General features: G+C 38.8%; 1 protein-coding gene across 1 annotated transcript; it reads left to right on the top strand.

Moving 5' to 3' along the window:
- Window positions 1–449: 449 nt before the first annotated feature.
- On the top strand, window positions 450–17,922 carry LOC117247321 (zinc finger protein 518A). Its single transcript, XM_033611778.2, has 3 exons — window positions 450–832; window positions 7,558–7,636; window positions 13,229–17,922. The coding sequence occupies exon 3, from the start codon at window positions 13,249–13,251 to the stop codon at window positions 17,410–17,412; it is 4,164 nt and encodes a 1,387-aa protein (XP_033467669.1). The 5' UTR covers window positions 450–832; window positions 7,558–7,636; window positions 13,229–13,248; the 3' UTR covers window positions 17,413–17,922.
- Window positions 17,923–19,256: the final 1,334 nt, after the last annotated feature.

Consider the following 19,256-nt stretch of genomic DNA (forward strand, 5'->3'; position numbering starts at 1 on the left):
CAGAGAGAAAGAGGAAATCAAGCAGAGACACATAAAATTCAACGGGCATCTTTAAAACACATTTACCCACCAAGGAATATTGATATAGCTAATGTGAAACATTGGTAGTGCACAGCTGCTACAATGCTGCAATGTTTCAATGTAGGATGATGAGGTAACAATGTGTCAGCTTCACATCCGCCATTATAGTAAGTTTGCGTGTGTGTGTGTGTGTGTGTGTGTGTGTGTATTTGTGAGAGAGTGAGTGAATGAGTGTATGTCTGTCTGTGTATTAGACAGGGACAGTAGGAGAGAGAGACATGATTAATATAGGTATTTAGAGTAGAAAAATAAATGATTACTTTGTAGGGAGCAACGAAGGCATTATCAGCCTACATGTAACGGATTCAATAGGAAATGGCGTATATCCGCCATTGCTGCTCATTGCTTCTTCTTCCACCTAGTAGCCTACACACACACACACACACACACACACACGGGCAACGAATGACGTAGGGCTCATGCTGCGAACACACCGTCAGGTCCTTATGGGCGTCTGGTTAAACAGAATACATTTTCACTTCAAAGTTGTTTTAACTGTGTTTACTACGAGAAATATGCCCTTCACGGCACTAGTTTGGTATTTGACAAGCAATACATATTCATCCGCTTCTACATGAGTGTCAAGAGCACATCGGTACCCGGATGGACTGTCATGGCCGCCGTCGCTGTGGATCCATAGAGAGGAGACGAGGAAGGGAAATGTTTCTGCTGTGTGTTTTTTCAACCTATACCTTCTTTTCATAATGTCGGACGTTGACGGGACGCCGCCTGAACTTCCATCGAGTTCATAGTAAGAAATAACACATTTTCTGCAACTTTAAATATCTTCGCGTGGGTGTGGACTTTATTTTGGTGTAAAATAACTGGTTATTAAACTCCACAGACACTAACATAATCGCGAACTTAAGCGGCTCCCATATTTTCCATGTGCCGATCATAAATTGTTACAGTGCATTAAAATATCACTGCTTACATTGTGTAGTCTTTTGTTGCTGTCTGTCTACAGCCTTTAATTCTCCCACTGATGCAGCGTTCCCTCGCGTTTCCCTAAACTTAAGCGACTATTGAGCAAGTCACTCGAAGAAGTGAACAAATTAAATGTTTTTGAAAAGATGTCGAGTAGGAAGGTTAAGGCTGAGAGTCACATTTTTGCAACATGTTGTACTTGTGCCTGTGTTGTGTTACTGACGAAGAGTGGAATTGCAGTTAGGAGACGATGCAACTTTTCCTCTCATCCCTAAGCTTCGTTTCTATCTATCCCATCTCGATGGTGGGCCGGAGTAGCCTACCTGTATGCAGCCCAGGTGTTCACAAAAGTCCTGTCCAGGTTAACTACACTATTAGTTTCACATATCCAGTTTAAATAGAAGTAATAAAAGCTAAGTAGTAGCTGTATTCTACTTGAGTTTGATTTGGATCGTATCAATTCCATGTTTTCAAGTATGTTCGTGGTATACCTGCTTAAAGTCAGCCTGAGTGTTTGTGAAGACAGTGTTGGCACAAATCACATTTTACCAGTCTTGAAGTAGCCAGTGCAGTTAAGTCATAAAATCATGGCAGCCATTTTTCCCCCAACATGGCTTCCTCACATCCACAGGGTTGACAGCTAAGACATATAAAGTTGGAAGGTCAAAACATTAATACTTTAGAAGTGTAATGTTGAATTAAGGTGGTAAAACCTGTAATCAGCACTCTAAGTCAGGGGTCGGCAACCTTTACTATCAAAAGAGCAAAATCTGTCTGGAGCTGCAAAACATATTTTAGCCTTATAATGAAGGAAGCACAGCCTACTAAGTCTTAAGTATTATTAGGCCTAAAATTCACATTCATTTATACGTTTAACTACCAGGTGGCTACTCTACAGTAAGCTGTTTATGATTATTTGGTAATTTAACTTTGGTGCTTTGGTGGCGAAGGCCAACAAATCTCTCTACGCACTGTTACATTGCTTATTATCCTTAGAGACTTGTGCCTCTTTGGATTTGGACTTCATAACTAGGCTAGGGCCAATGACGTGCCAGTTTTTATGTCCAAAGCCTCTTATGTAATAAAAATAAGGAAAAAGTTCATTAAAAAAACACATTTATTGAATCTGTTCATCTGTTTTATCAGGTGATATGAAAATGTATTTAGGGTTTTAAAAAGTCTAAGAATTATTTAACATTGCAGCCACACAGTGTCATACCAGATAACTGTCACTTGGCACCTCATATAGTGAAATGCAAAAAAAAAAAAAAAAAAAAAAAGCTACAAAAAGTGTTATAAATGAAATAAAACCTCAACTCTCTGTCACAGGCTTTATTGTGTGAGTGTTGCCAATTATATATTTATGTTACTATTATGTGTTGATATCACACAATATCACATAGTGATGGCTTTGAGTGTAACTATTACTATTGTTATATTATGAGGCTAAGTTATTGTTTAGTTTTTTATTGTTTATTTAGTAAAAAAAAAAAGCTTCACATGGCTCTTTAGTTACATTTCTAGTGGTATGCACAGATATTGATTTTTTTTTTTCAAAAATTTTGTATTTTCAAAAGAAGTGTATAACCTGTAGTTTATGTACACCTGAGGGTAAGAAAGAAGTAATGAGAAAATATGAATGATTTAGTACTGTTCCATAACTCTGACTGAACCAAATCAAACTGACATCACTATTGCTAACACAACAAAAACAAAGAACATTTGTACCTGCCAACATCAGGCTGTGAAAAAGGGGGAGATATTCTGTGGTACTGTCGAATGGCTTACCCTCACCACCCCTACCCCCATATCACCATAGACTACAGATGAACATAATAAATACAAGGATGTGAAAGTAAAATGACTTTTGATCAGTATTAAATTTATAGTTAACAGTAAGAGAGAGGGAAATTATGAACCCCAGTGTTACTGTGTAGTAACCTGGTGTATCAGTAAAGTGTATAAACTACACTGCACAGTGGAATCTCTACTAACAGAGACAAACAGTGACAGCTGACTCATATGAATGGATTGAATGTGCATCAGCAGGTCCGTGTTACATCTGGTGTATGAAATGTTTATATCGTCAAGCTGCATTTTCATAAACTCACTAAGGCGCTATCTCACTGTTCCCCGACAGACTAGCCTACAACTACCAAGCAGAATAGGGATGTGCTTTTGATTCACCTCACACACTAGCACTCAACTCAGACAAACAAGTGGCTGTGTCTCACACACACATGCAGCCAGAGAGGTAACCATACAAATAATCACTAACTGTAGCATCATATGGCTAGTGGTTTTTAATAATTTTAACAACAAAGTCTTGCTAACACTCTGGAGACGGTCCTTCAACGCCGTGTCCAACCTCTGTTGGGCGGTCGGAGATCAGACCCTTTGCACAATCCTGTTGTCTTCCTCTGGAACTGTGAAAGATGTCCACACAGCGCCATGTTTTGCCCTATAAACAGTGTTTTGCAGTTGTTGTTGTTATTCTTCTCTATGTTGATTGGCGGCTCACAAGCCAAGTTTAAAGGTACACCCACTGTGTCAGCTGTGCAGATGCTGCCCTTGTTAAGTTAATGTAAGCAGTTTGGCCTTGTATTATTGGCATTATTTATCTGCTATAATTTTAATTATCGGAATAATGCATAAAAATTAAAATGTCCTATTATCGACCGATAATTTATATCAGGCATCCCTGTTTTCAAGGTTTTTTTTTTTTTGTTGGTTTTTTTTTTTTTTTTCAGTTCGCTTCCTTGTTCTTAAATTTGTTCTTCTGAGAGGTCATAACAAAAGTCTACGGCAGCTTTGTGACATGTTCTTTAACTGCAGAACTGTTCACATCTGTGGTCCTGTAATGATGATTCCCATTTTCCTCATAAGTTGGAAGTGTGTGCTGGTCAATCCTATTCAGCACAGGGTCTCCGTGTTAAAGGGGCTCCACGTGAAATACAGAGTAGCCTATATGAGTTGTCTGTACATAGAATCTTTGAAAATATAATAAATGATAAAAAAATATTGGGAAATGGGTTACTTGCCAAATCTCTGAGAAAAACAACACTGAATTTACATCTTTAGTGATTTTTTTTTTGACAGTGTAGACAGTTCTAGTTAAATGACAATTCATGTGAAAACACATAAGGTGTCATACCGAGTAACAATTCCAGTCAGGCAGGATAACGCTGATTTTTTTCACCTAAAACACATAATTGATTTTGAGCTTGGAGCTTAGAAAACATTAAAGCATGATGCAAAGTACTGTAAAAGATTTTCATACATTTTTCAGCCATTAAATGTGTGTAAAGAACTTGAACAGGTAGGGTCACTTCTAAAATAATTGTTTTATTTCCTGAGCTCTAAATATCAATTGCTGCCTCACTTTATGTTTGACAAGTATTATTGATTCAAAAAGTTTTTATATGATAATATTTTGAAAATTCATTAGCATTAGCCCATCTCTGGTGTGTCACGATTTTTAATTAAAACACTTAAAATACATTGTTTGAAAGCACAGTTTTTGTTTGTAAAAAAGTAAAATCTTCATAGAGGCAAAGACCACTTTCATGTACAGTTTTTATCCTATTTTGATTTGTGGTCAACTTGAAAACCTTATGAGTCGCTGGGCTGCTATGGATATTCAAGACTAGCCACTGCCATGGAGGCTTGGCAAAATCTAAAGTAAAAGGCGCCCGGCCATAGACGCACATTTTTCTTAATGAAATGTTAAAACATGGTTTTTATTCTGTGTATGGGCTACATATTTTTACAGGTGGAGAATGTAAGAGTCACTTAATACAACACTGATGATTGACAATTAAAAATGTAAAAATAACCATTATTCATTTTAATATAGTTTTTTGTCAAAGCCACTGGGAGCCACTGAGGAGTACCACATGTGGCTCTGGAGCCACAGGTTGCCTACCCCTGCTCTAGGTGTTAAGGCTTTTTTACCTCTATATCAGGTACATAATTGCACACACAGGAAATATTTCAGAATAATAATAATAATAATAATTTCCCTGCATTCCCTGCAAGTTGTCTCGATGCTGCCTCCATCACTATGTCATTGTTGGTTCAATAGAATTATGCCTACTCATTTATAAAGGTGTAAAAGTTATTCTGTTGTGTTCAAACAGATAAAAAAAACCTTAAATATTAAAGTGACTGCTCCACAAATATTACACTTTTAAAACCGCCATTTAACTAGTCTGCCGTTATTGTTTGGTCAATGAAATGACAGAAGATTTAAAGAATGCCTGTTCTTGTTTCCTAAAGACAGTGTGATGTTATCACAGTGCTTGTTTTGCATAACAGTCCACAAGCCAAAGATATTAAAGGGGAACTCCACCAGTTCCACCAAAGTGTGTTTCCAGGTGTTAGGAGTACTACTGCATATGTGGGGGAAAAAAGTACTGTAAAGACTTTAGTGTCTCTAGAGGGAGCTCCTCCAGAGTTAGCTTGCAGATCCTCATCTTCGCTGCAAGCTTTCATACTATGCAAAATCTCAGACCAAACTGTCGGCAGTCAGTTGCATTGTGGGTAATGTATGTTTGAAAGATTTTGATAAGGAAGAGGAACAGGAAATAATCTGCTCAAAATTAATCCAAATTGCTCAGACAAACAAACTTCCTGCAGTTATTTCATGCACTGTTTGGGTTAATTGTACAGTTTATCAGTTGGCCTCTACTGTTTTTGTTATGCATTGTATATAATATGATATACTCATAAGATATGTCAGGGGTCATCAGTTTACTCAATGATAGAGAAGGAAAATGTTTGGAAACCACTGCATGCGATAAGGAAAAGCAGCCAGTCCTCACATTTGAGAAGCTTCAGCTTGGGAATGTTTTGTAGAAAACAATGACTTAAAGGGGAACTATGACCATTTTCAAAATTCATGCATGTTATTCCTGTGGTCTTAGACAGTTCAAAATATTAGTACATGTGAATGACAGTTTCCCAAATCCAAGAACCTTGCCATGAAAATAACATATTGGAATTCTCAACTTGGGCAGTGTTCCCCTCTTAAATGAGTAGTCACTCATCAAGTTTGTTGTTTAATGATTTTCTGTCAGTTGACTTATCAAGTAAGAGTTTCAGCTCCACATGTAACACTGCATTAGTTCTGTCATTAAAAGGATTGTGATCCTAAAAGCACTGCAGTTCTTGCACACTTAGAACACCTCTCACACTTCTCTTGTACAGGGTGTGTTCCTGTTTATGCTCTAATACTTCAACAGTTATAAATATGATTGATGCAAAGTAGGCTTAACCGATCTTGCTATCAGTGAAAAGCCGGCCTATAACCCATATATTTTAGAATTAACTTATTTATGTATCTTTATGTACACAGCACACACACGCAGACAAAAAATACTACACTTAAAGAAGAAGAGTTCATCTTTGAAGTGACAAGGGCTGCAATAAGGATGGCCTACTAAAACATGTTGCTGAATTTCTTTTATTAGATGAATCAGATAGCCTGTAAAATATATATAGAAATAACAGCAAAAGATTTGTGTGTACGGCCAAAAATTTACAGTGACATGAAAATGAAGAAAAGTTGATTCTTACCTTGGAGATAATGAATTTAGCATGTTGTTTCTTAGTGAGGGTAAAATAGACAATCCATTGTTATTAATAGTATTGCAGGCTAATCATTTTTTAGATGATTATATATTAAAGAGTTATGCAGTGTCTTTCACTTTTCCACCTGCAATTTGTGCTCAGATAATTCCATTGAATCAAAAGGGAGTATGTGGAGTTTTTTTGTGAACAAACTAAAGTTATATTTAAGTTATGTTTGAGCTCTAACAAATGTGGCTAATGCATTTCCTTCCTAATTATTTGCAAAGAGAATTTTCAATTGTAATCAAAGTATTTTAAATCTTGCATTGTTTCCATCCATGTTTACGAGCTTGCATTCCTCTTCTTCCCTGTCTTTGCTGATGCATTGCTGTGTTTCTTGGCTGTTGCTGCCACCTGTAGAGCAGTGGAATAGTGTAAAACAGGAATGTGTATTGTGTCACCCACGTGCAGATATCAAAGGGTCCCTCTCATTAAAGTCTGCTCCTATCACTAGAGGTGAAAAACTCCACAGAGCTCCTTTAGGTCCTGATAGCCTCAGCTGTTTCAATAGCAGATATCCCACCATCATAGCAAAGTTTTTGCCTCAAAGTTGTTTGTTTGTTTTTTGAGATCAGAGTAAAAAGAACACATTGTCTGCGGGTAAATCTGGAGCCCTACTCAGATTGAAATATTTCAAGGTGTGAAACATGTCACCAAAATTCTAAGTAGCCTATTCAAAGTCCAGCTAGTAACATGGGTCTCAGCAGTGTGGCATGAATAGCAGTGTTGACTGCTTTCTGTCGATAGGAGAGATTTTTATGTTATTCTCACGTTTTTTGTTCAACAAGATGTTCTCCGCAAATACATTTCTCAGGCACAATTTTCCATATTTAAGTCACGCACATGGTTAATAGTATTTAAACAGAAAGTTCAGTTCTGCAGCTTGAAAACCTGTAATTTTCTTGTTGTGTTTTACAGGCGCAGTGGCCACACTACAAACCCCTCTTCTTCAGACACAACATGCATTAATGTTTGAGTTTGTCCTCAAGAAGTACAGGTAATAACTGCTTATTAAATATAATTTTACCATTTATTCTTACTGCAGCAATAGAACTATATATTGAGTGTGGGCCTTAGAATCTGAAAAAAAAGTTGACCAGGTGGGTGGTGTTTTGGCACTTATTTACTGGCTTAGACACTATTAAAATTTACTACCCTGTAACTTTAAATTTGATTCAAGAATTATCATATGATTATTGTTATTAGTATGACCATTAGTGCTGCACATGTCCAGTGGTGTCTTGTACCACAGCACTGTGCAATATAAAGACATGACCGCAATTGTAACCTTTATTTATAGTTTCCTTATGGTTATGAGGGTCTGCTTTGGTCCCTAGCGACTTGAATGTCACCTTCCACCTTTTCCGCAAGGGTGTGCACAAACCCCTGTGCGGATGTATGTGTGTAGCCGATTTTTTATTATCCTGCAGATTTTACGCATAGCTAACACGTCGACAGCGGATACTCCAGTCTCGTTCTACACTCTAATCTAGTCTGAAAGACTGTGATCAAGCCAGTTAAGCTGCCATACCGCAGTGCTGGACTTGTCCCCTCAATTGTACTGTTAATGGACCCATGTGTGCGTCCATGTGAGTGCAGTGTCTGCAGATGTTTAATGCAGATCGTATGTCCGTGCTGTTAAAAGCAGTGGTAGTGTTTTGTATTGTAAAGTTGTAGCGAAAATATATGTGTTTGCAGGGTTCCCACGGTCATGGAAAACCCGTAAGGTCATGGAATTTCACTATCAAATTTTCCAGGCCTGGAAAAGTCATGGAATCAGTCAAAATTATTGAAAGTCTTGAATAAGTCATGGAATTTAATTTTGTATTATGAGATTGTTACAGTAATCTTCCGTGTATAACTCTCTATGTAATGAAACAGCAAATTACTTTTTTTTTTTTTAGCTCTTAACGTACCTTTAATATGTACCTGCATGACAACATTTTGTTTACCATCAGGAACGTTTCATTTTTTTCTGCCTGGGTTGGTCCCCCCCTTCCTGCATGCCAGCTAGCTAGTATTATATTTGAAGAGAGTTTGAATTTGATATGTTTGAAAAACGCCAGGCAAGTTGGGCTGGAAAAAAAACTTATTTTCTTATGGGTCCTTGAAAAGTCATGGAGAAGTTTGGAAATTGTGGCCATGAAACTGTGTGCAAACCCTGTGTTTGGAAAGTACTGAGCTGGATATGACTGGATAAATGAGACTTGGACTACACTACAAAAGTTGTGTGAGTGTTTGTCAACAGATGTTTTGATAAAATTGTTGTTAAAAGTGGCCCCCTATGACTTCCGTTTTCTCAGTTTTTGAATTCTTCATTCACCGTGAAGGCTGATAGTAGGAATTAGAGAGCAGCTAGTAGCAAGAGGGAAACGTAAACCTGGGGAGACAAGGCATTGCGTGCCCTCCTTGCCCTCGCAAAGGAAGAGGCCATTAATCGTCAGATGATGGGGACGGTGAAGAATGGGCCGATTTATGAGAGAATCGCCGCCTGACTATCGCTGCCTGACTAGCCGCGGCTTCCCTCCGACGTCACTGGTTACGTCACACGTTGAGCTACACGTTTTGTTACTTGCTCACATCCCCCATTGCCCTGAAAAAGGCGCATTCTGTATAAACAAAATTAGGTAGGTGGCATTTTGCTGCACTCCCAGATTTTGTTTTTATACTGCCAATGCTGAAAAAAGACTGATTGGGCTTTCCTGCAAATTTGCACAGTTCCTGTCTAAAAAGGGCTATTGATATTGAAATGATTATTTTGTGGGTGAAGTGTTCCTTTAAACGTACCTTTGCATATCTTGGTGGTTCTTCACAGTTGGGGTTTTCTTATTTCTCCTTCTTTTATTTGTCTTTTATTTTATATTTGATAAATCACAACAAAGACTATGATGTCTTACCTTCAGAAGCAGCTGAGCACATTTCGAGCAAAGCTACTAGCTCAAAATAGAGGAAAGATAAAGGGTGAAGGTCACAGAGAACAATAAGCTGTCAATGTAATGTCATGAGAAGCTTGAGGCTTTAACAAGGCAAATGCATATGCAGTGTCCTGTGTGTACACTGTATTGAAAAGCTTAGCATGAGAGCTAGAACAAGTCTGTAAGAAGTCAATTTGCATGCAAGTAGGGAGGAGAGACTGGAGTAATCTGATTGGTAGGATTTGTTTCCTCTAACCACTCTGATTGAGCCTTCAGTGACCAGGCAGCATACTTGCCAAGCAATGTGTGTCATTTCTGTCTGCACTGACAGCACTGGTATGCAAACTAGAGTGATTCTGTTTTGACTAAATGTCTCTCAGTATCTTATTTTGGCTTTTTTTTGGGGTGCTACAGTTAACAACATTTTCTCTAAATCTGAGGGTCATTGGTGGGGGCACAGTGGGTTCTATATACTGTATATTATATATAGGAAGTTAATTCCCTACAGAAGTATTTTAATGTTGCATGTGTTTAAGGTAATAGTTTATCCTCTGCTTCCTCTTTATTACAGCTTAAGTTTCTTTAAATGTAGCATATAATTATGTGTGGACTGATTTACTGACCAGTATCACCAGCTAAATGTTATTACTTGTAGAAACGGAAATTGGTGAGTGTGTTCTTAAGAAAATGGGGGAGAAAGGGGCAAAAAGTGGATTTCTCCACTATGCTGTCAAACATTCTCTCTCCAGCTGTGAAGAAAAACCTTTCTCAAGCACGTAATTGCTGTGGGGGATAGATGGTCAGGCCTCTAGCACATAAACTGGACATTTGAAATTTTGCTAATTTACTTCTTCAATATTGTTAAACTGACTCCAAAACACACTGGACAGTCATCAGCTCCTCCTTCTGGAGTGTGCAGTCCTTAGACTGATTCTGAAAGTACAGAATAATACTTTTTTAAAAAAAATACAAACTCTGCGTCGGGTTTGAGTGCTTTTAGATACAAACAGGAGCAAATACAGGCTCCTCTTCATTTCCCAGACCAGTAACATAGACCATTAGCCATTAGCACTTGATGACTGTATATTACCTTGACCTTACATTATATACATTTGTACACAACACTATTGATTTCAGTATTTTTTTTTTCTTCAGGGGTTCCAACTTCACTCCCAACTGAGACAAATAAATATCTCTGCATTTAGGAATTGTAGCCTGCATCAGAGCTTTGTTTAATATTTTGTCCTGTGATGACTTGTATAATGTCCATGAAATAAAAGGTGTTTATAGCCCCTTTCCTACTGCACAAAAAAACACTAACACCTGTTAATATCTGGCTTTTGTATGTAATGGGAAAGGTAACAATCGATATTCACATCCAGGTCAAGTGATCTGCAGTAGTCACAGGTATTTATTGGCTCTGGCTCCAGTCAGCAGTATTGGAAATACAACACCCAGGTGAAAGCGCTAATTTTAGCCCCTTGACCAGCAAGATACAGTACCGCGCCATGACAAAATACCATCAGTCTCCACCCAAGCAGCACTCAAACATTGTTTCAAATTAGTCTGCACCGGGTTTGAAAGACAGACTGAATAAGTAAGCGCTATCTATCTATCTATCTATCTATATATATATATATATATATATATATATGTACATAAAAAGTAACAACCATAACATTTTTCTCCGGCCTCCATGCTGCTTTCTATTTACTAATCTGTTTTCGGGCCTGTCTGTGATGCAGAACGACTAGCCTGTTTTCAGGCCTTTCTGTGATGTTGAATGTGACGCATCAGGAAAAAAAAACAAAGCAGAGGCATGGCTCAGCAGCAGACAAGTATGCTTTTCTACTGGCAGTGGGAATGGAATGAGTCTGTCACCTATTTTTAGCAGGTTTTCCCATGTCAAAAAAAGCCATGAAGGTGTGCTAAGTTTGGTGGAAAAGGGGTGTAAGGCTAGTCCTCACTGCAGTAATTAAAGTTTTTAGGGGACAATTCAGATTTTGTTGTAAAATGACACATTCTATAGATTCTGCTAACAAAGGTATGCCATGTGAATGTTCACAGTAAGCAGTAATGGTAAAACATCGACAAACAGGCCTACTGTTATTAACACATTGTTCTTTGGCCCTTTATTCATTTGTAACTAAATGCTAGGTTTTATCCATACATACTTAAATGTATTAGTAAGTGCATAATTGTTGACTGAACGTTGTTACTAGCCTGGTAGGATAGAGGTCTCAGTGTGGGAGAACACAGTTTGCCTTCTCAGGGTCCCCACAGGTCTTGAAATCTTGAAAGTTTGTGAGTTTGAGGGGGAAAAAATAAAGACCTTGAAAGTTTATGTAAACAGTCATGCGTCAGTGAAAGTGTTTGCATTCATGTATTTTGTGCAAGATTAGAAATTAAAGTTCTTTTGGTGCTATCTGCCATCACTGTAACACAGGACAATATAAAAGTGATAAGACACATTTTTACAATTTGGCATGAAAGTCCACTTGGACTCAGTGATAAATGAACTAGATCAAAGGTCAAGGTCACTGTGACCTTGCGCCCATCTTATTCTCATGAATGCAATATCTAAAGAAGGCCTTGAGGGAATTTCATTAAATTTGGCACAAACGTCACTTAGGCTCACAATGAACTGATTAGAATTTGGTGATCAAAAGTGACTGTGACCTCAAAACATGTTTTTGATCATAACTCAAGAATTCATACGCTAATTATGACCAAATTTCACAAAAAACACCTAACAGGATAAAATGAGGAAGTGATGACGTTTTATATCTAAAACATCAAAGGTCAGCTTTGTCAGGTTCTGCAAAAATACGTTTCATCATTCAGTGCCATAATTCAGGAACAGAAGGGGACACATTTAGTCAGATACTGAATTGATGACACTCTTCTTGAGTGCCCATCTTGAAACTGTGCTGATTATATAGATATTTTTGTGCTGCCAGTTTTAAGATGTGTGTGAATCATCCATAAAACCGCAAGGTGGTATTTCTAGTTTTACTTGTCCATGAGCTTCAATCAAGTCTGCTACTTCTCATTATAAATATTCTCAGTGGTATAACTGTAATTAACCTTTATCCATGTCTCAAATTATGCTGTGTTGGGTCATTGAAATTTATGGGAAATGGGCCAGAGAAATCCTTGTAAAGTTCTTCAATTAAATGTTTAAGAAGGTGTGAGAACCCTGACATTTTCCATTTCATTGAGCTACTTCTAAGATGTACAAATCAAAGCCTTTGAGTTGGTAACATTCTCGTTTTTTTTTTTGTTGTGTTTTAATGGTATACAAACCTGCTGTATTTCATATTATGAGCAACTTAGGCAAATCCTTTTTACCTGAATGTTAATATTTTATTTAATATAGGTTTATTTATTTCTTGTAATGTTAGGAGAGATAGTCTTTGTTTCAAGGTGGCCCACCACCACTTAAATGCTGCAGCAAAACCCATGTGGTCTGCTTGAATGGGCGTGAAATCCTCAGCAACCTGATCACCAATGGCCGAGTATCTCTGAAAAAAGGGATTGTCATGTATCATTGGAAAAGTGCACTGTAACACATTGTGTTGTTTTTCTGCTTTACAGCAATGTTAAATGCATTTAGAGTAAGTGGGATCCTTCTGCTTGTACTAATGAACACATTTTGTTTACTTCTCTTACAGATATCTGTAGATTTACAACTATGGAAGAAGACCTCACAATACCTCACGATTCTGCCAAAAACTGCAACATTTCAGTAATAGGGGATGAAAAAGAAAAGGTAAAAGACTTTGTTTATAAGCATTTCAGAGAAGTGGCAGATGGGTCACTCTTCAATAATGCAGAAGAATCTTCCATTAAGGAACATGGGAGTTCTGCCAAGAAAGAGAAACAAACACTCAATAAAGCCCATTGTAAAAATCAGCAGGGGGCTGTTTTCTCCGGAAAGATTCTGAGTTTTGGATGCTCAGTGTGTAAAGATGATTCCACATATAGCCCCAATGATCTCCTTAAACATTTTCGAGCAGCCCATAAAGGAACCCTTCCTACATACCCATGTGACCTGTGCGGTTTTGTCACAAATGAGTTCCCTGCTCTTCAACGCCATCGGATTGAGCACAGGAATACCCTGGTTACCTGTGAGCTATGCGACAATGATGTTCAGTACTCTCTGCTTTTGCTTACCAGACACTACATCATGTGTCACAGTCTAAACGGGCAGTTTAACTGTGACTGGTGTGACTTTACAACTGTGGATGCAGGTACATTCGTCCAACACATCCATCATCATAATGAGAGTCCATGGAAGTGTTCAAAATGCAGACATATCAGCTCAAACGAAGAGGATCACCAGAAGCATATGAAAGCTCACTCGGGTACTTTCCCCTTCACTTGTCAGTTTTGTGGATATGGTGCAGCAAGAAGCGAGTATCTTAAAAAGCACATGGCAGCTGTTCACAAAGAGGAGGCTGAGAGAAGGAATGTATGGAAAAGTATAGAGGACAGTGGGAATTCAGCATCTGCAACCTTAAAACTTTTCATGAAAAAGAGTACTGAAGCACAGGAGGCTCAGAGGATATCGAAACTGAACTGTCTTTCTGGGAGTTTACCAAACCAAAATGGCAGGCTAATCAAACCAGAGAAATCCCTTGAGGAGACCCACCACTTTGTGGATGGGACTGTAGCAAAAAAGGACAACAAAAATTGGAGCAAAGGTTCTCATAATACGGAGCAGTCAATGCCAGTAATGTTACAGGAATGTGACAACTCTGCAAGTTCTGATGCCGCAAGTCACACCAGCCCTAATGGACTGACTGTTCTGATGGTTAAGAACAAAATCTCTCTTCCCCCCAACTGTACAACCAAAGTAATGGGATTCAAGATGGTTGATGGCAAAAAACATTTAGTTCTCAAAGTAATACCAACAGCAAAGCAAGATTCATCCACTCAGAACCATTCCTTGGTTGAAGATGTGGGCTCCTCAGCACCAAATCCTGTGCAGTATAAAAGCAAAATCTCTAATGAGAATGGGGAGTTCTCTGACAGCAAGAATTCAACATCACATTGCTTTGCTCTTTCACCAAGAACTGGATCTTGCATACAGATGGAACAAGATGATATTATGGCAGTAAAAGTAAAGATTGAGGAGGAAGAAACTTCTGTTTGCAACCTTGATTCCACCCCACCTAGAAATGATATTGGGGAGCAAACTAATCCTTTACTAATTGGGTCTTCAACTTGTGCAGATACGTTATATCCTGTGACAAATGATTTTGATCATGTGGGCGACCAAAGTCACCAAAGTCAAACAACCTGCTCACAAAGAAGTAAGTTTGATAATAATTCAGTCTCTGCGACATTTAACTCTAATGCAGCCTCCCATAGTGGTTCTCAAATCAGCAATACTTCAACAGTGTGTGCTGGTAAGGTCAGTGGTTTATCTTCACCTTCAAAAGTTGCTCAGGAAACATTGCTTTCCAGACAAGTCTCCAAAGAAACCATTGAAAACTGTGGGGCTGCAGATGAGTTATTAATGACTGATACAGAAACAGGCAAACTCATTGACCAACACAGAGGGAACTCTCCCTGTAACACTAAAGAAAACAATGACCAATCTTCTCAGAGTACTCCAGAAAAGACTGATAGGGTTAGACCAGAGACTGAACAGAAAAGCAGCCAGCATCTTAAACACCTTTCCATGAATGCAGTACCATCAGACTCATCCACACCCACTTCAGGTAGCTGCAGAGAAAGTGCTGTGGGCTCAGAAAATTGCACACAAAATTCACCAAACCAAGGAGTATTTACTTTTCACAACTACTCTAAGGAAACATTTGGCACTTCACCTAACACTCCCCAAAACTTTGACAATATGTCTGAACATTCGCTAGACAAAGAAAGTATTTGTGAATCATCACAGTTTAGCTTGACATTGGCAGAGTCTCCAGAACCATTCACAGAAAGTGGCAATGGAGAAGACTCTACTCAAGAAAAGATATTGGATAGTGACATTGAGGTTGAGGGATGCATAGCTAGTGTTGACGATCCTGCCACTGAAGATGAAAATCCTGATTCAGTGCTCCAAGACTTCAATATTATTAAAATTGAGGAGGACAGCATTCCTATATCTAACAAACAGTCCGAAACAAAGAATAGTTCAACTCTCTTGGGCAGTTTTGTGGAGGAACATTCAGATGCAATCATTACCCAACAACTTCATAAGGAAAGAGTTGGGTCTTCAAGTGCAAGTAATGATTCTTTGAAACAAACAAAAACGACTCTACGAATTCTTCAGTTGCCAGAGGGCAAGCAGTCAGTACTCTTAAGAACTTCGGAGAATCGTTTTGCCGTGCCGATGCAGGTCAAGGCCACTCCAGGTTTCAAACTGATAACGAATTCTGCAAATCCTCAGATCAATGTATCTTATATGAAGCCAGGGGCAGAAAGATCAAGTAACCCTACTGGAGTAACCCTCACTCCAAACAGCAGGAGGATAGGTGTATCAGCACCAAATCCAGGAGCTGATGAAAAAGGGAAAACACTTCTCTCTGCTGTTCAACCAGGTGTTAGCACCACCTCAAATCACTACTTTATCAACAGCCCAGGATTTAAGGGTCCTGTACTTCTTTCAAGCACACCACATAATACACCTACAGACAAAACGGCAAAGACACAGCAGACTTGCTACTTGGTACAAAGGTCTGTTCCATTTGTTCAGAGCCCCAGTGCTCCTGGCCTCAGACTGGCAAGTACACAACTCCCACTGAGCTCACGGCCAGTTGTGGCCATGCCTGTGAGCACTGCAGACAAACCTAACACTCTGCAATCCGGTCGCCAGGCATTTTTGCTGCGATACATTTCTCCACCCAAATCACGCTTACTATTAAACAACCAAGATGCAAAGACTGGGACTCAGTGTAGCCAATCCAGTGAAAGTACTGGAAACAAAGTCATATTTAAAATAGTCACTCCTACTGGTAGCCTTCTTACAAGTGGTGCTCCCACCTCAAGCAGTCAGCCTTTGTTTTTGGCCACCAGACCTCAGACCCAGTGTTTTCTGGTGTCATCGAACAAAACAAATGCAAATGCCTCCAGTGGAGTGAAGAAATTGATCACCATCCAAAACACGGCACAGAAAGATGTCAAGGAATCTTGCATTTCACCCTCTCAAATGAATGTAAAGGTACAGTCAAGTGAAGCAGAGAAACCTATCCTAGCCCCAAGGCCAATTCGGCCTCCAAGCCAAAGGAAAAGGCGCAGGAAACCATTGTTTGACGAGCTCCCAGCAACAATGCACAAAGCTAGAAGACTGACAAATAAAATACTGACTGAGAAAGAGACTACTGTGTTATGGAAGCCTGTAGCCAAAGAAGTTGAAAGGACACTAAGGCTTGCCCCATTCAGTTCTCTGCAGCAGGTCAAATGCCCTCGTAGATACCAACCTGTAGTGGTGCTCAATCATCCAGATGCTGACATTCCCGAAGTGGCCAATATCATGAAGGTAGTTAAGAGATACAAAGGTGCTGTCACTAAGGTCTCTCTGTCTCAGAAAACAATCCAAGCACTCTCTGAGCTTGGTGCTCTATGGGAGAATTCCTCGACCAAAGACCAATCGTCTCCCAGCGATGATCCAAGACCCCGGCCAGTACAGAGTTCTGTCCGGGAGCGATTCCTCCTGAAACTGAAGTTGAGGAAAAAAAGCAAAAAAAAGTATGAGGTTGTGAAAACTCGATCAGGTGGTAGACAGGAGCCCGTGGTGTTTGACTGCTGGTTTTGTGGTCGGCTCTTCAACAGCCAAGAAGATTGGATTGGTCACGGTCAGCGGCACCTCATGGAGGCAACTAGAGACTGGAATAAACTGTTCTAAAAATGTTCCATCATCTCATATGGGGTGATATTCTGTCCTTTTTGAGGTGAAACAAATCGTTGAAGTTGTATATTTTTTAATGACCTTCCACTATACGTTTGTTCAATTTCTGTTCCTGTAAATACATATTCTTAAGTAAATCATAGTTTATCTTTTCATAGGTGCATATTCTGATAAATTATGTACTGCAAGCATGATTTATATCATGCATGCACAGGTCAAATTGAACTGTGAAAATGGTACACTGTAATTAGGAGTTGTGGTAGGAGCACTAGCTTAGAGAAAGGGGACAATATCAGCAAAGGTTGTATGTAGAGTTGGCTTAAATTACTCAGGTGATTTCCTATTAATCTGGTTTGTCATTTTTGCTCATGAATTTCAAATAAGCAGAGGCCTAGATTAAGGGACTTTTGTATCTTCTTTTATTATCCTGCACATGAGGACAGGGAACTATTTGTATAGCTTAACTCTAAAGCTTGTAGACAGATTCCTTTGTTTTGTGCATGTGATAAAAAACTGTTCTGGTCCAAATTATTCCTTTTTTTGTATAATGTTTTAATTGAGGGGGGTATAATTTTACTCTATTCTATTTTCAGGATTAGTTTACAGTTTCTGTCAAGGATTTTGTCAATGTGCAGCATGCGCTTGTCATAACTAGAACTGAGATTTTTCAAGGTAATCTCTTAAATCTGCCAGGTGTTGCAAACAGATAGATGGTTTTATAGATTTTTTTTTTTTTGCTGAGAGCAGAAATCCTTTTCTCTGTTAAACATGGCTCTCTGTCAGTACTTGAGACTTGAGATATCAGTACTATCAGCCCATTTTATGTCCTATGCAGTTTCCATGCAACAATATGTTTGCTGTCCACAACTCAGACTGTTTACTTGTGCTCATGTTTTGAATCCACTGATCTCTGAGTTTACTGTAAAATCTCAAAATTCCCACAAATTTGCTGTCAGATTTTTTTTTATGGGTTGCAATGTTTGTTCATTTAAGAAGATCAGGTACAGGAAGGTAACATCAAGAAAGACTGAATATGAAAATCTGTCAGAAACAACATAGACAAGTTACAGTCAATTGTCATCCCAGGGCTCATCAGTAAAATTTGGCATCTGCTTCCAAAACTTTAAAATGCCAGAATTAGCAAAATTTGGATTTGTAAAGATTGAGTAACTATACCCCATATGTCAATAATAAGTATCAACAATGGTTAAGGCAGGGCTGCAACTATTTTTACTATTGATTAATCTATTTTATCATCTTGATTAATCACTTAATCGTTTGTAGCCTGGTAAGACCATCCTGATGACTTGAGCTCAACACTCTGTTTCGCTCTGTGTAAAATCCAAATAGGGCCAACCACAGAACCACACTGTACTTGACAACATTAACAGCCATTTAGGGACTGTGTTTTAGTTGATGACATAAAGTGCAGCCCTCAGCTTGCAGAACGGTAATGGCGGCTCACGAAGCAACAAGCCATCTCTAACGTGAGTAGAGTAAACACAGTATTAAGTGAAATTATTATAGAAATAGAGTCGATAGAAACATTTAAACAAGGACAATAGTTTGCACTCGTGGAGTTTCTCAGAGGAAAAGATGTTTTCACAGTTCTTCCAACTGGATTTAGCAAAAGCTTGATTTATCAACTGGCTCCCTTGGTGATGATGATGTTCCCCAGGGTTTTAATATGCTGATTGGCTGAAAGAGTTTGTTTGTCAAGGCAAGTACTCCCAAACACTGAAAGTGTTTGGGGTGGCACCGAGACCAGACTGATACAGAGAGCGAAACAGAATGTTGAGTTCACACCATCAGGATGGTTTTACCAGGCTAAATCATTTAGT

This window comes from Epinephelus lanceolatus, chromosome 21, assembly GCF_041903045.1.
Source record: "Epinephelus lanceolatus isolate andai-2023 chromosome 21, ASM4190304v1, whole genome shotgun sequence".
Classification (NCBI taxonomy): Eukaryota; Metazoa; Chordata; class Actinopteri; order Perciformes; family Serranidae; genus Epinephelus; species Epinephelus lanceolatus.